Here is an 18,245-nt window from a genome sequence, read left to right on the forward strand (position 1 = left end):
TATATACATCAACAGATTTAACATCGTGCGCGATAATTCCCGCGGAGTCAAGCGATAAACTGCCGGAGATATATTGCCGGGGTTTCCTTTCGCAGTTAATCGACGACATCAAGGGATTACGGTACGCTTCAAACCGGGAACAGGCTCACCCTGATCCTAAGTACGTCCGGTCATGGTGGCATGGAAGCTTGCTTGGATAAATGACCGCTAAATACGGTATGCGGAGGGAGGGAACGTGCGGCCGACATGACTGCAGTCGCATTGGCGTAAATGTATCAAGTAAATGCATATATGTATATCGAGACAGAGAGAGAGAGAGAAGAAGAGAGAAAGCGGTAAGATTTTTTTTATAATTTTTTTTTTATTTTAGAAAATAGTTTTAATTTTAGATAAAAAATTTCTAAAAAAACAATGTATATGTTCCATACCGTTCGATCTCTGGTTGACCTTGATCGAGACTATCGGAAAACACCGGCTGGCAGTCGTGTTTGTAACGAACGTATAAGAATCATCAACGGGCATGAAGCAACCTCTGGAGGGAATCGATGAGATGGGTTCACAAGAGTAAGCAGATTGTACTCACGATGATGGGTCACAAGAACGAAATGAAATTTCGTTAACGGAGATGTCCTGTTAATCGTCGACACGGCGGTTCTTAAATGGAGAACCGTTCTTCATGGACGCGACCTGTGCGCCGACGTGGGCAGAAAGATCCTCCGGTGCACCTCCAGGACTGCCGCCCGTCTCCTTTAGTTTTACTCTTGCAATCGAAGTACGTATGCCAATCGATCGATCCCAACCGCTGGAGAAAACGGGTTTCTTTGCGGTAACGAAGGCTAACCGTCGAGAAACCCGCGGGATTAAGAATGCGTAGAATATCAATCGAATTCGTGAGTCATGCTTTGGTGGTCACCTATTCGGTTCCTACAACTGGTGAATCATATATGCATTCGTTAAAGAGGGGGTGTGAATTCTTGACATTTCTTTCCAACTGTCCGGAAATAATTCCAGCATCTTATGATCGCGCGTCAAAAAAAGATATTCCGAAAGACAAAGCAACCTGCTTACTATTACGTGGGAATCCTCGGCAATTGTTGAAATTGTTTGATGCGTCACGACGCGCGTATTATCGCAGAAGATGACTTTGATGCAACTTGTAGTTGCGGAGGAAGAACTCGCTTTCCAGAGACACGTGACGGAGTGGCCGCTTTTTCGATTTTAGAGAGTGCTTTCGAGATCTCGGACTGTGTAAAATTACATCGAGAATTCGCGACATCAATTATCTCGTTAAAATCACTTAGTATAGACGATATATTAATCGCGCGAGCTATGAAAAGCTACGATCATATTTTTTTTTTATCATCTTTATGGCGTTCTACAGAAATTCACGAATTCTTAATTGGAACACAATATGCTGCTTTCTTCAGGTACAAATTGAGATCAGCGGTGATATAGGACCAACAGTTGGTAAAGTTAGTGTGTCTGTCTGATGGGCGTCAACGTACAGGGGCTGTATTCTCGAAAAATATTGCATTCGAAGATATACGGAAATATTAAAATATACGTTACACATATTATAGATAGTATATATTTTTGTACACACAATATTTTTCGAGAATAAAGCACTTATATTGCCTGTCGTGTACTCTTCGCTCCGCGATCGATCACAATACACATTAAAAACAAAATGTGAACCGATGTTACGTTTAGCGAAAAAAAAGCAGCTTATAAGATTTTTCAAGTATAACTATTTATATATTTTTATTCAATTTATACATTTTTTATCCAGTGAGGCATTAAAGGCAAGAACTAATATTTAAACAATCTTACAATTGCAAAGCTGCTTTTTCTGCTAAACGCAGCCATTGATAAAGCTAAACATGGAGAAGATCATGTTTGGGAAGGCTGTTCTACTCATTTAATAGCAATAGTAATAATAATAATCGGCATTTATATATAATTAATAAATCATTTTGGCACAGTACAGAATAGCATCGATCTCCATTCTCTACAAAACTATCGAAGTGTGCGTCATGCGTCTCTCAGCAGCCTACTTTGTCGCAAAAATACAAAAGATTTAATTAAAATTATCGCGTTGTATAAAAAAAAAAAAAAAATAGTAGTTTCGATCGCCGTTCGCGTGATCGCACGGATAGATGAGAAAAATGAATTCTTACATCTCAGGGAGCACACGGACGTCATACTCGTCGAACGCGCTGCGGGAACAAAATATACAAATTCATTTCCTCCGTAACGATAATTTCACGTTACGTTATATCGCATCGCTGCACCGTGACGTAACAGCTTAAATTAATCGTGCTCTGTATTTCAGCGCAACAATTGGCACAATTTCGCGTAAAACGAATCCCGGTGCGATTCGAGAAACGTCCGCTCTTTGTCTTTTCCTTTCCCTCCCTGCCCTGCCCCCTGCCCCTCCCCCTTCAAGCTTCACGAAACGAGCAACGGCAAGACCCTCCTACGCGACGTAACGTCACATAAGTATACGCCGTTTTTATTTATTCTTTCGCCAGCTAACTCCCCTTGGGTAAGTTTAATAAAACATAAAGACCCGAGCTTCATCACACACATTTCTACCTCCAGCGGTAGGACGTAAGCGCTACAGAGACCGCGTCGATTTTAAATTAAAACAGCGTGTATACACGAAGCATATCGGTACAAGAGCATGTCGCTTATCCAATAATTAACGTTAACTCGTTTAATATCAAGACTGACAACTTGCGGGAGACGACTTTAAATAATCATGACGGTAGCAAGTCCGTAATAAACGTAATATGGGTGAGGACGGAGGGATAGGGGAGGATGAAGGAGAGAGTTCAGGGTAGCATTAAAAATTACGTCGTAACGTATAAATAATTAATAATAATCGCCAGTGTATAATGCTGACGTCCATCGCCAGAACGAGTTTCATTCTAGCCGCTTAATTGTACGCGCTTATTTACAAAACTTTCGTGTACGCGAGCATAGGCGACGTCGACGTCAGCTGACTACGTATGTATTCGTACTGTCGAGTATAAGGCACCTACGGTAAACGGTGAATCAACGCCTCCGCGCGAGATACGCACGACGTCGAATAACATTTCATCATGACATCGTAATAGCGAGCGGAGCCTGCTAAGCCGCTTCGCGGCTGTAACAATTGACCCTAAATCGAACGTGAACGATATCCTCCGACTTGCTTAGGTTGTTGAAATTCTCTCGAACCACGATATCGGCACGTACAGGTTTTCTTGTTGGTTTCGTTATAAGCAGCCGCTAGATTATATTGCTTTGAAGATGATAATTCAGTACGCCACGTTCGTAGTGGTAAGGGTGACTTTGACCAAAAGTCCAAGTTTATCGATGAACAACCGCACATATTTTGTTTTGAATAAGATTACAGTAGAACTCCGTTTATTCAAATATCGGAGGCCAAGACTACAATTACCGGTTTGGATAATAAAGGTTCACTAACTCTCTTCCGTTTCAGAAAACTGAAGCCAAGCACGTCGAGCTTGTATTATCTAGATTCTAGAAATCTTTTAATAAACGGGGATTGGCCAATAAATCCCGAAGCACAACAGGTATAGTAAATTTTAAGTTTTAAGAAAAACTGATCAATCACAGTCGAACGTGAGAAAAATAATCGACTATGATTGGCCAATTTCTTAAGGCTCACAACTATGTTTCGTGATTAAAAACATATTACGGCAAAATCCTACGAGTGAGAAAAAATATATGCTGTCTCACTCTACAGCGGTGCAAGAGAGAAGATATGTGCTGTCTCTCTGTTCTGTTAACACGAATGACGAAAAATGTGGACCAATCAAAAGTGATCCTCATACAGCCAGTCTCTGATTAGAGAGTCTCTACTATTATCCAAACTACAGCACCGTTTGGACAATTGGAACTCAACTATGAATTCAGAACTGAGTATGATTTGTTGGTATAAATGGAATTCTACTATATTAATTTCTTGACACATAGAAAAGACAAGATTAGAGATTCAGCGGCGACGAATTATTCATCCAGAAATTTTACTGCGAGCAATTCTACCAATCAAATCGATGAAATTGATCGAAGTTTTTGGTCAAAGTTGCCCTTTTTCTCTTCGCGTCGGGAGTATCTTACTATTCAGTTTCACCTTCGAGCTTTTCCAAACTTATACAAAATAGTGTTACACAAAGGAATACGATTAAATAAGTATATATGGCAAATCTTTCCGTACCGGGTTCGTTAAAACTAACGTTTGAAAAAAATTTGGAAAGACTATTATAGAGAACTGCCAATTGTAATTAATGCGAAATTAAAAAAAAAAACCAATTTTGAATTAGTCAGGGAAATTGTTGATAAAATTTTTGAAATACTAATCTTGATCGACATATATTACATTTCTTTCATATTACATGTTTTGCGTCTTGCAAATGTCGCAAACTTAAATAGCAGCTGCGAAAGACCGTGAAAATTGATTCGTCTTAAAATCCGGTATAAGATCCAATTTAAAAGGATTATTCCTAATAATAAATACAGTTTAAATATTACGTACTTATATTAACAAGTGTTATCGCATTAACAAATATTACGTGTTGTTCATCGTAGAGTAACGGCATAACTCGCCGCGTTTCTCATCGAACGGTTTCATACGAGATTTCATATAAGTGTGCAACGTACAACATAAATATATTTTTATGTTAAAACGATAATTTAGGTTTACCACACAACAATCGCGAGATAAAGAGCAATAAAGGTGAGACGGAGATGCGCAGCGATACCAATTATCAAAACGATAATTATAAGCGGATAGTGGTAGTAGTGATACTATCAATAATAGAAATGATAGTAATAAAATAATATATATAATAAATTGAAGTTATTAGTATTAGCAATCGTATAATAACTGATGCCGCCGTCGGAGGTTTTTCAGTCTTCTTTGGTTGCTGGGTAACTCGCAGAGGTTAGTGGATACAGCAGGGCACTGTAGTACCGCCGCGACTAAAAACTCGTCTCTTTCCGAGTTTTCACCACCTCTTTCCCACCCTTCTCCCGTACCCCTTCGCCCCACCGTATTCGTGTTCGGCCGTAACGTGGTTGTCGCCTCTTGGCGAGGAGAAGGGCGCTCTTGGCTTACACGTTCCTCTCTTTCCTTTTTTTTAATCCGTTGATGGGGATCAATTGATTAATAAGCGTCTGGCTGAGGGAGCTGGAGGCTCCGGAGCGAACGACCGAGCGGTCTCGTTGCGGACAAGAATAGCAATATCCGATCGTGTTGTCCGTACCGCGTCCACGTCCTTCCTCTTATTGCACTAGGCTATTTCTCGCAACTTCCTGTACGCGCCACCGATAACAACGACAAACTGACTTGAACGACGAGCACGCATTCGTCATCATTTAATTAATTAGTAATTACTCTTGTCACCTCGAATACCACTGCTAAAATGACAAAGTTTACACAGGCGTTTCTCGCTCATTTTGTCGGTCGAAACGCAAAGTAGTAAACGTATAGTCAATCTCTCTCTCTCTCTCTCGTCTTTGTAATTTCTTATTCTTCTGCTGTTCCCTCTTTCCTCGCCTACTTGATTCGGCTCAGGTGAACACATCTGTAATCCAGCTCTCGTGATTTGAACGTGCGCGTGTACAGAACCGTTCGGTGGTTTAATGTGGTTTCCGTCTCGAGAGCCCCTCGGGTCGTACGATACACGAAGAGAGCGATCGCGTGACGGATTAATGGTCGGCCGCGACTGATTTCGTCATCGTATTCGACGATGACTATAGTGCAGGCGACGGAGCTTCCTCGTGGACCGGGGCAGACTCTTCTCCGGAACTCTACCAGGCTCAGCTGAGCTCGCGTGGCGTCATAGAGTGCCGTCGCGCCGGATGATGGTTGTTGCGATGATGACGCCTCGCGCGATGCTCGCACTGCGCCGTACAGCAGTCGTCGATGTCCACCACGTGCTCGCCGCGCTTCATCTGATGCGCGATCGAGTTACAGAGTGACCGTGGACACCGTTTCCTGTCGCACCTGACCTCGCCGTTCTGAAAGAAGCAGAAGGAGTGGTCCCATTATGATCACCATTTAGGCATTTACGCGTTCGTTACGCGAAATCCGCAAGGAATGCCAGCGAATGCCAGTCATGACGGCGCGCGCGGCGCGGAAACGGATCATTCCATAGGAACGGATCAGCGATCCGCTTCGCATCGTTCATTCTATTCTATCCTATGATGTAACGTAGGATGATGCATACATGTATATCTATTCTTTGTATATTGTATCATTAAACGTGCGTTAAAAGTATACGCGAATGAATATTAACATAATATATCGAGAGACGTTTCCTGACTCGCTAAAAAAGACAAGCGAATAAAATTACTATACATAAAATTACTATACAACATTGCTGCAATATGTTGTTCGCAATATTGCTGGGATGAATTGTGCTATATGGCTTACCACTATGAAAATAAAGAAAGTGTTGAAAAGCTAAATATCTCATCGGTAATAAAAAAGACATAATTGTATTAACAAGTAAAAAAATTTCAGAATCTTTTACGTAAAAAAATATAATGATTAATTTAAAAACAGGAATGGACAATAATTTTTAGTGTTAAGAGTAACACTTCTGAAATCCGTGAAAACAACTCAGTCTGTACTTAACAGACTTAGCTAAAAAGAAGAAATGTATATATGTAGCAAGACGAGATATTTATCCAGCAATGAAAAAAACCGAATGCGAGTAATAAAAACGAAATGCGAGAGAAGAACCGGTGCAACGAGCTCTGTTGGAATACAAAATCCATTTCTCACGATCGAGACGATTATTTTCCGCTCCGTCTTGCGACGTCGCGACGCGACGCGACGCGACGCAAGCCAGCCGAGACCGCGGTGTTCCATTTTCATCGTAATGGATGGACCCTATAATGGTCGGGCCAGACGAACGAGTCCGGTTAAAGGTTTTCGCCTTAAAGATTTCTCGTCGTGTCCGTGTCTGGATATCGCAACGGGGCGACCGCGCAATGACCGTCTGACGAACGAATTGAGTGTAACGATCAAAAGTAAAGTGAGTTCTAAGACTTCTCTCCGCTTGACAACAAGATGCGATAGCGAGATTCACTCTTCATCTCTCGCTTCAAATAAATTAATCGGACATGCTCGCGATAACGAGAGATCGTAAAAATAACGATTTATTCATCAATCCAGTCACTTGTTTTGGAACGATTCGCGACCAGTTCGAGAAATTGCGGTGATAATTAATGCGCGTTTGTTCACCCTTCGATTTTTCGATGAAAAATCTCACGATTTTAGCGATCAACATTTCTCACCTTGCAGCGGCACTTGACACACTTTACCTCGCCGTGCGAGTGCAACCGGGGATGCCACTCCATGCCATTCTCGTAGGGTCCACCGAAAGGATACTTGCAGCCACCGGAAGAGAGTATCTCTTCCGCGGTGCGCCGCGTCGAAGGTAAAGCCTGATCTCTCGGTAGGCGTATGGTGTCGCTCGACGCGGTAGTGGTTACATTGCTGAGGCTCGTTGATGGTGGGCACTGTCTGCAGCAGGCTTTCTTGTCTAGCCTGACGGCGATCTTCTCGTCGCACTCAAGCGGCGGACACTGTACCAACGGGCATTTTACCTCCAGCGTGACAGCCTGTGAGACAAATGGATTTCCGATGTAAATTGCGAAGGTGACCTCTCATACCTAGTCGCGTCCCGTACGTCTCACACACACACACACACACACACACGCACACACACACACACATATACGTTTCACGCGTTTCGCTCACTTCATCGTGTCGTATTTACAATTTATTAGTCTGAAGTCTGTGGGGGCTAATTTAGGGCTGCGGTTCGATTCACACTTATAATGTTCATAAACATAATTTGTGTCCTTGTTCAACATTTAAAGCAAACAAGAACAAAGTGATTCCGAGAATGTTGTGAATTGGATTGCAGCCTAGAAATTTCGTCCCAATTACCACCTTAAAAACGTATGAATGTTTGTTGTGTAGAAATTTGTAAAAGATGTACGTCGTTCCCTGATGATACATAACGCGAGATATTTTCACGAATGACTTCTGCATGGTGTCAATTGGCTAGGAAGCGATTGCCGAGTATTAAATAAACTGCAATCGTTTAGAAAATCTCTTGTCGCTGAATCATTCAATTAAGCTCATTACTAACTGCCAGACCGCGCAACCGCATTCTTCGGACGTGGTGTGGCACGCTCAGGTTTTTCCGCGCTGCAAAAATCGCGCCGAGCTAATCATGGTGAAATATCACTGGTGATCACTTTAACGCGATTTAAGCCAGAGCGTAATTGTAACGTATTAAGAAAATATGTGACGCACATGTAGGAAAATATTTTATAATTGCTGTGCTCCAAAAAAATTAATGCAACGAAAAAGAAGACATGTAATTTTGAAATCTTATAAATACGTGTCGCTATCAATCCAACTACGATTCTAACGAAACAAAAATAGGAGTAGAAACTTACGTCACAAGTACAAACTGCGCAAGTGTCGAATCCTGCTGGTGGTAGATATGGATGCCAGGATGATCCCGCGAGATGATATTGTCCGGCTAACGTACAACCTCTCGTAGCATTGTTCTTGATTGTAGCGTTAGTTTCGCCACTCGTTGGATCTGAATAAATTATTTAACGAAACATTAAACATGTCGATATAATATTCGCATTTAGGAGCAACTTTATCAAATAACTTTATCAAATACAATTTATCATTCGAGCGTTTTAGGCGATATTTAACTTATCTCTTTTGCAATTTTGCTACATAAATTTATGCAAGTTATGTTTTATGTTCCGTTCTGTCCTTCTCTTACGTAGATATTCTCGTTTTGCATAAAAAAAAAAAAAAAAAATGATTTCCAGTTTCAATAAATAAATAAATCCCTTTACCTGCGCATATCGGGCAGCAATGACCAGTCGGCGGTTGCTCGAGTTGCTTTCCCAACCCGCAAGAGACTGTCGGACAGGGTACCGTGTCGCATTGCGCCAAGCCGCGATAGCAATGACACATTGAACAGGGATCCGAGTTCGAGGTCCATTGCGTGCCTTCCTCGTAGAATCTGGTCTCGTGGAAACACGCACCAGTCTCGATATCCGACCTGGGTGGCTGCAGATTGTACGCCACCACGGAGGTAACGTCGTTGTCGGCGTAGTGTGGCAGACAACTGAACGGTGCCCTCGCCTTGAAGGGGGCCTTCAGGATGTGTGTGACCTGCTTGTCTGTCACTTCGAGGAAACCGATACCCGACTCGATCCTATAGAGTTCCAACGACGACAGTCCGGTGACCGAACCTTCGAGAGAGTATCCCGTGAATTCTTCGAGAAGTCTTCTAGCGACGGGAGCTCCCTGCGCTAGCATGGGCATCGTTTCTAAATATAAACGGAACGTTCGCGGTTCTTGGGAGGAGGGCGGGAAACCAGCGAGTTCTAGCTCATAGTGTAAAGAACAATCTAAATCTACCGCGGTCCATATCAAGCCGACCGGTCCAGGATGCGTCGGCTCCTTGGTCAATCTTCGTAGTAACACAGGTGCGGCCGTATCTCTAGCGTCCGCCACGGGTCTCTCTAAAAGTCTACCGCGCAACAGGGAGCCGACATGGCTGGCAGCGACTACGGAGAGTTCCTCGTTGAACAGTGGCTGCAATAGTCTGGGCCCAGGCCGGTCTAAGGAACCGTTCGCGAGGGAGCCGCCGATCAACGATGGTGTCAGATCCTCGAGTTCCATCCTCCGTTTCCCGCCCTCATCCACCAACGTCACCAAAGGGCTCTCTTCTTCAAGTCCTATCAATTGCACTCCGTAGCGTAGCGCGCCGACACGATCCAAAAAGACCCAAGCCAATCCGGATGCCACGGACGGCGTTTCCGACAGCAGCAATGTTTGATACATGTCGCAGGTTGCGCGCGAACCTATCATGCCGATCAGTCGAAGAGCCTGCGGATCTTTGCGGGATATTATACTGATCAACAACTTGCCCCGAGTCAAAAGACGAAGATCGGTCCCGGAAAGTGCGCTACGGACTTCTCCGTAATTCAGCTCGTTCGACGGTTTTCTCACTATTATCTCTTCGCGAAGGACTACATGATCCTTCTCGTGATGTTCCAGCTGAACAATTAACGGAACATCGGCCACGTCGTTCGGCAGGAAGAGGCCGTTGAAGACGAGGGACACGTGAATCGACGGCGCTGATGCGGATGAAGCGGACACAATCGCCGTTGCGCCCGCGCCGGACATCAGCGACCGGTCGACGCCCATCGCCGGTTCCAAGAGCGCGGAGAACTGCTCGGTCGATAGAGCGCGGTAACGCGACAACTGACCGGTCAGGCTCGATGAAGGTTCCCAGAGGAAGGACACGTGTAGCCGTTCCTCGCGTAGCAACTTGCGATAGTCGCGTGGCACGCGTCTCCACACGCCGCAGAGCTTGCCAGTGGTGTTCTGATAAGCACCGCCAATCGGATCGATCGTCTGCTCCTCGAGAATATTGCCGGATCCGTCGACGAACTGTATGCTACGCGGTCGGGGCGTCGACGCGGACAAATAGAACGCGTAGTAGATGTTCTTACGGTGAAACGTGAAGCGACCGGTCGCTAGATAGTTGTACGCGCTGTTGTAAACTGACGTCGGATTCGATTCATCGCGACGTAGAGACTGCGACGTTCTGCCCGTTAACAGGGTGCCGAAATCTGTAATTAACAGAGATTGTTTAATCCTAGTTGATTATTTTAATGTTCGCATTTCGCAGTATACACGTGAGATCAGACATTTCTTTCAATTACGTTGTGAAAAATTATTTATAACAAATGTTTGTCACAATTTTAATCTTATTCCTCGGATTTTGAACTTCAAAATGAAAACAAAATTGTTCAATCACGTCAACTCTAACAAAGATACATTAATTTAAAGGTTTGTGGACCTGCAATGTTCGTTAAAGAAATTTCGGAGCGAATATCAATCAGCTTTAAGAAAAATGCCATATCTTTCACATATATTCATGATCGTGAGCAAATTGACAACTAACGTTATTGGAGACCGAGTCTTTGAGTTTCTGTTACCGTTTTTCAAGCAAAGAAAAACGATTTAAAGATCAAACATATATATATATATATATATATATATATACATATCAAAATTTAAAAAAAAAAGTGTAAAAATCTTACGTTTCAGGCTCCGCTCCTCTTCCTCCGAAGTCAATTGCGGTGGTAGATCCTGCGCTATGTCTGCGTCTGCAACGAAAGATTTATTCCGTCGTAAACGCGGGTATTTGACCGCTCGATTGTAATCTTTCCGGTCGTTCAACGCACAGTAATTTACGTTCGCGAAAAGGACCAATTACGAAACTCCTTAATTACAGGAAAATGAAAAAGTTTTCTCGGCCAATTTTCACAATCTGCGCTATTTGTTCCATTTCAAAACTCGATGAATTTTATGTTAATAATTCGATAGAATATATTAGAATAATAACAAAAGGATATCCTTGAGAGGGGGCATGTAAATTATACTATACGTCGGAATTAATGCGACGTAACTCACGCGCGATATAAAGCCAAATGTATATTTTATATAGGGACTCTCTCTCTCTCTCTCTCTCTCTCTCTCTCTCTCTCTCTCTCTCTCTCGAGGATAAAACTCCTCAGACGCCCCCTGACGTCGCGCGCAGGAGAATGGCGATTGGCGAGTCCTTTGCACTTTGCATCGAGCATCGAGCATCGAGCGCATATAGTGACGGTGGGGTTTCTCCCCTATCCACCATTCCCACCATTCTCCCACCATTCCCCGAGCGTCTCTCCTTCGAGACGGGCGTAAAAATAAAAATAACCGGTCGATCGTCGATCGTCGATCGTCGATCCCCGATCCCTGATCCCCATTGAGCCGATTCAGCGGCCGGTGGTGGCACTGGTGGTGGCATGTGCACCGACCATAAAGTATGCCTGCGCGCGGTAGGAAAAGAGTCGGCTGGCGCCAACCGCCGCTACTTTGAATGCTACTTTTATAGCGCATGCCGCGCCGGTTCAGCGCCACGGAGACGTTAATTGCCGCGCGCAAAACGTACAGCACGCCTGAGCACGCCTCACCCGACGGCCGAGTGCCGACCAGTTACTAACTAAACCGTTTCCGCCTGCCTAATCGGATCTATGACGACCGATGGCCGCCGCTCTGTCGCGCCATTAATATCGGAGAAAGACGGATATGACCGATAATACGGTTAATTACGATAATTGATTCGACCCACCTACCGCGTTTTTTTTTTTTTTTTTTATTGCATCTCCTTTCCATTTTCGTTTCGCGAATAGGTTGATTCGTCCATCTCCCTTTTTTCCCTTTCTCATTCGGGATCGAGCTTTAAATTGTTTCGCGATCTTTGCGACAATGGTGACGTGGATTCACAAGGTGCGTTTCGCTTTTTCGCGACTGGAAAGGATAACGCGCGTCATCTAACAAATATGTCGGCGATTGTCTACTACCTAAAGTCGCCACCTTAGGTATAACACCGTTTCGGATCGAGAGACGACCATTATTCAGGATTAAGAATCGTTCAAGGAGAGAAGAAAGAGAGATATATATATATATATATATATGTGTCACGAACTTTGGACTAACGGCGGAGCGGAGATCGCGGATAATCTCGCTCGTAAAGCTGTATTCCTGCGATCTACTAGAACTCTTATTTCTTTGTCTCGCTTTCTCCCTTTTTATTTCCAGGAATAATCTAATCTACGTCCGAGAGAGAGAGAGAGAGAGAGAGAGAGAGAGAGAGAGAGAGAGTTTCATCTTCTGGCTCCAGACACCTATATCTAATTTGCTTCTTGCATTGTCGAGAAGAGCCCGAGACGAGACCGACGAGAGACTTTCGGTCGTCCATCACGACCGAGATGAGAACAGAGAGACGAGAACCGAATGAGAATCGATGCGACGATCCAATCGACGGGCTCAAGGGTCGCAGTTATGTTTCCTCGTGGAGCGTAAAAGGCAGGCGTTGCTAATTGCGGTCAGTTTCACCTTTCATCAGTAGGGGGCAACGAGCCCCCATCAGACAGACAACTACGACAACGGCGACAGTTACGACGGCGATGACGGCTTGACGGCAATGATTATTATGACGAGTGTATAGGGCGCGTACACTGTATATAGGCGAGCCGTGCAGAAAATAAACTTTAATGCGCACGTGATATTGATGCGCGAACGTTCTATGAGAATAAACGAGCGACGCGGGAGTGGCGCAATTGGCGTCGAAAGAGCGGTGCGATTATCAAAAATGATTCGCTCTGTCCTCGTCGCGCGCTGTCGTCGTTGATCCCCCCCCTCCCCTCCCCCCCTCTCCTCTTCCCGTGGCACGAACGGCAGAATTGTGGCGACAACGAGCGCTTTATCAAAAGTGTCATATTAACCTAATTGATAATATGCGCGCCTCTCTCCCGTTGCATCGGCAATATAGCCGCGCGATAAGCAACCGTAAAAATTTAACGAAACGACGACCCGGTCTCTGTTTACAGGCACTCTCGGAATCGATCGAAAGAAACGAAACGAAACGAAACGAAACGAATCGGACGAACGCGTAGAAATGACGCAGGATAAAATCAAATGGGAGAAAATAGAAAAGGAGAAGATCTACGCGCTCATTCCTGCGTGTTCCACCCGCGAACGGAACCCTTCTTCACTTCCACTACCGCTATCCATACTCTTCCATCTTCCATCTCTATCTTCCTTCTGCCCCGTCCCGTCCGCCCCATCTATTCTTATTCCCATCGCGCGCTTTATGCCCGATCATTACGTATGCTAATATTTACATTTAGATTGCACGGCTTAATCGAAGTGACGCCATGCGGTAATATAGCCGGCGCCATGGCGCTAAACCGTGGCGTCCGTCTCCCCGTCCCGGTCCCTCTCACGCTCCGCTCCACAGTCCTCTTCCACCGATTACAAACTCGAGTTCACTCTCGAGAGAACGCGATCGGTCAATCTTCCCCACGCTAATCCCTCCTCTTTCTCTCTCTCTCTCTCTTTCTCTCTCTCTCTCTCTCTCTCTCACATCCATTCCTTTTTTTCCTCTTCACCGCTAGGCAAATCATTCCGCCCCCCGAGAGAGGAGGGAGGGAGGAGGGGTTTCCTCCTTTCCTCGCCCGCATATCTCTACATAGAAGGGATACGTTGTTATCAACATTACCGAAAGTACGTAAGCACACACACGGCGCGGCGACCGACAACGGTCACCGATTAGAAGGTCGTTATTATTAGAAGCATTATGCTAGCGCGGAGATTTGTCGGGTCAATTTGTGCAGTTTCCTTGAATAAACAATTTATGAGGCGCGCAAAAGCGTAAAGGAGATAGTATCGCTATTCGAAGCGGAGCGGTTTCGTACCAATTCGCGCCCATTACCGTCGCAACTGGAATTCGCGCACGCGAGCCTTATCTGGCGGCCTTATCAATAACGCGGGAGATACATATATTACTTTCACTGCATTCCCGGCACGGGCCAAATTCTTCGAGAGTCCACCGCTCCTCCACGGGCAGCACGACGGCGGACGGGAGGTGGGCAACCGCACGTTCTATTTCTCCTCGCGGAGATCCGCGTATATCGCGCTGGTCGCAATAGAATGCGGATGAAGTAAATCGCATAGCCAAGATACTCCAGAGAGAACCATAGCGATCTCCTTTATAGATAATGTATCGAGGGAGGAACAATATAGATCAATATATTGTACGTATACGTGTATAGTTAAAGATTGCGTATAAAAACATTTTATCTCGGCTTATCTCATCGTTCCCGCGCTCTTTCCCGCGAACGACCGCGGAAAAGGGAGATTAACCGGAAATAATCGCAGCGAGGTGAAAAATAATCACGGCACGTGTTGCGTAACACTTACTGAAGTCACCGGGACAGGATTTGCAGCATCGCCCCGGGAGCAGAACTGGTTCGTCACACGTGAGTTTCGGGCATTCGTTCTTGATATTGCGGCATTGAACTCTCGCGATGATCCGCCGTTTCTTTTGCACCTAAAAGCAAAAAAGAAGAGCACACGCTGGTAAAAATAAGAACGAGCTATACGTTATATTATTATGATTATTTTGAAATTTCCTCTTCCCGCGGAGGCGCACGAGACGTCCTTGGGCAAATTTTTCGGAGTTCTCTTCGCACAAATTTCCCGCCGTCTTACTTCATCTTTATATCTGCTCTCCTCGCGGTAAGTCCGAGACTTGACAACTGAGGGAGGGAAAAAAAGACAATAGAAACAGGAAATAACAGATTTCATTGTATGGCAGAATTTCAATGTATTATGTGCCAGAACGGCATTCTGATGAAGCTGAAACTTATTATTCCCTGTTCCCCGCTGCCCGTGTTTTTCAATTGTGCCTCAGACTTAATTTTTCCTCGCCTTCCGGCATGACGATGGAAAGAATGTTTACGAGGCGAAGGCAATGCGCACCAAAAGTGCGGCTCCGCGTGTCGCGTGGTTCCAGTTACGGGGAAGAATTAAGTCGGTGGTTTTATAGAGTGCGGCGCGCGCGCGCTAGAATACACGGCATTCCTGAAGCGTGAAACGACGCACGTTCGACACGATCGAACGACTCAACGAGAGAAAATGGTACAAGCAGCGGTGTCCGATTGTGCCCGTCAAGTCGCACGACTTGATGGAAATTAACACAAGAATAAAACGAATTATATCGAATATTTACAGCTTTTAACTTGGACTTTTAACACCCCTAGTGATTTTGCTCACTCTTTATCATTTTCACTTAGCGCGCCGCGCTAAAGTATAATGCATAAAATACGATACAAAAAGTAAAATTGCCAAAGGCGATCATTAACAGGCTGCTCTTTAAGTTCGCGTCCAACGTCCGACAAGACGCTCCGACATATCGGCCCCGTGACGACTTTAGGTGAAGAGACATGGCTTCTTCTCTCTCGCAGCGACGTGTGATTCACGCGACGCGTCTGCTTCTTCCACCAAGCAAGACCGCGACCTATCAATAGCTCCTCATGTACACTGAAGAGGGACTGTCATTCCTCCGAAGTCTAAAAATAGAGGCCCGCGCTCTCGCGCTCCTCGTCCACGAGCCGAACATAACAGCACGCCGCTGCGTCTCCCGCGTCTTCTCTTCCGTCTCGATTCCATCCATCTTTTCGGTCGATCGTAATATTTGTGCGAAGAAAGAAAAATTTTAACCCGCCAGAGAGAGAGAGAGAGAGAGAGAGAGAGAGAGAGAGAGAGAATCTCCGAGGAAAATTTAACTTGAAACTCGACTTGGAATCGATGATTTACGCGTTCGTCGAATTGCTTCGGTTCAAAAATGTTTTATCATCTTGATCGTAATCATACCTGTTATTGCACACATTACGAGATAGATTAGAACTCCGCGGTCTCTAATGATCTGACCGTACTGACGACTTTAATGGCGTCGTACGTAATGATCGTCACACCACTCCTTCTGTACGGTGTCGCATAATTAATTTTCTCTCCTCGGTAAACTCATCAGATAGCGTCTCATTAGCATTTACACCGATTACTTATCGCGTGTTTTATCGTCGTTTAGTGCGCGCATAAATTCCGCAATTAATAATTTCCACATTAAGATTTAACGATTCGGCGCGCTCGAAATTCTCATAACGATCTGATGGCGGTGACTCGAGACTCGCGATCGAGAACGATTAAAACATTCTCAAGAGTTGATCCAGATACCTTTCGTTTAATGTTTAACGTACGAATGCATTTAAAAATGTACAAATGCAAAATTTTCTATAAGAAAAAAATATACACATATTGAGGAAAAATTTTTTAACTAAATTAATTTACTTCGTCTCTATTTCTTCCGATAAAGAATATGTGTATTTAGATATATCAAGTAGATCATATTTAATCTAAATACATACATCCTCCAATTTGTAAGGAGTAAAAACGAATTAAATTAATTTTTAGTCGGGTTAACAATTTTTTTTCTCAGTGTAGCCTTTTTTCGCCGACAGTGTTAGACTTTAAAACACAGTCGATTTTTGATTGTGAAAATTCTGATAGATAAATATAAATCTGTAATAAGCAAATAAAATACAATCCAACTTTATAGTAAAAATTTAATGTTGTATATAGCTTTCACAAGAGTAAGAATTTTTTTCAGATTTTTATACAATCCGGAACAATATAAAAATCTGCACTGAAGTTCAAAGAACCAGAACAAAGGGTGAAACTTTCACATTGCCGGTAGAACGGATAGGAATGTGATATATTCAAGAATATAAGATACCTTAGGAGAGAATATTATTACGCCGCATTTCTTTACGCGTGTATTAAACAGCGATAAGACGTGAAAAAAAATTGGCGAATGCTAATGAAATATACTGCACGAGGGAGGAAAGTTAGGGGAGACCGGGGCTAATAGACTCATTTTTCGAATTTTTACAGACAAAATTAAGAGACTTATCGAAAAAATGAATTCTACACCAGTTACTACATACGTTTGACTACCTAATAATATTTTAATAATAAAGGGAAACTGATAATATGAAAAAAATGCATTTTCTAAATGCGTTCCAACTGATTCGACTAGCCCCGGGACCGAGGTAATTCGACTAAGATTATTAAAATAAAGATTAATGTATTTTAAGACTACATCTTTGGCTACATATTAATAAAACGTTTATAAAAATATATTTTAAACACAAACATCACTTCGCAGGAGGAAACAATGCTTCTTTTTGCAAAATTTGTTCATTTCGTGCAAAAACACGTCGAATGAGCCTAGTTTTCGAGATTGGACATAAGGGAACTCAATTTATAACATTTACCACTGAGGAAAATCTCTTTAAAGAAATAAAATTTTGAGTAAGTACTATAACAGTCGTCACTAAATGAGCACAGTTCCATGCTGTGGTTAGTCTACTATCCACATTCGTTCATTTTTTAAAAACATTAATAATATATACGATAACAATACATAAACAAAAAAAAAATTTATTGGACTTTATTAAGTAAGAACTGCACTTACTATCTAAGCAGAAATCACATATCTCAGACAATCATATACGATTGTAAAACAATTATTGTAAGAATAAAAATATTTACTTAGGTGTACGACTTTTAAAAATTCTGACATAACTTCTATCATAGATGTTTTCACAACAAGAATGTTACAGCAGATTGAGCGCGGCAGTCGCTGCTGCGTGTCTCGCGTGTTTTGTTTTTAATGCAGCCTCGATTATTCTACTTACCCCTATAGTCAACTGACCCCGGTCTC

The 18,245-nt window shown here is 43.6% G+C and overlaps 1 protein-coding gene across 2 annotated transcripts in view; it reads right to left on the minus strand.

Moving 5' to 3' along the window:
• Positions 1 to 4,348: 4,348 nt before the first annotated feature.
• Positions 4,349 to 18,245, minus strand: part of LOC108755874 (dorsal-ventral patterning protein Sog) — a 35,756-nt gene continuing 21,859 nt past the window's right edge. For both annotated transcript variants that reach the window (XM_018499258.1, XM_018499257.1), the window contains 6 exons: positions 14,882 to 15,011; positions 11,176 to 11,241; positions 8,911 to 10,701; positions 8,491 to 8,639; positions 7,315 to 7,641; positions 4,349 to 6,030 (listed from right to left, as the gene is read on the minus strand). In XM_018499258.1, coding sequence (XP_018354760.1) covers positions 5,830 to 6,030; positions 7,315 to 7,641; positions 8,491 to 8,639; positions 8,911 to 10,701; positions 11,176 to 11,241; positions 14,882 to 15,011 — 2,664 coding nt within the window. In that variant the 3' untranslated portion in view covers positions 4,349 to 5,829. The remainder of the gene's footprint in view (positions 6,031 to 7,314; positions 7,642 to 8,490; positions 8,640 to 8,910; positions 10,702 to 11,175; positions 11,242 to 14,881; positions 15,012 to 18,245) is intronic.

The sequence above is a fragment of the Trachymyrmex septentrionalis genome, unplaced genomic scaffold (genome assembly GCF_001594115.1).
Source record: "Trachymyrmex septentrionalis isolate Tsep2-gDNA-1 unplaced genomic scaffold, Tsep1.0 scaffold9, whole genome shotgun sequence".
NCBI lineage: Eukaryota > Metazoa > Arthropoda > Insecta > Hymenoptera > Formicidae > Trachymyrmex > Trachymyrmex septentrionalis.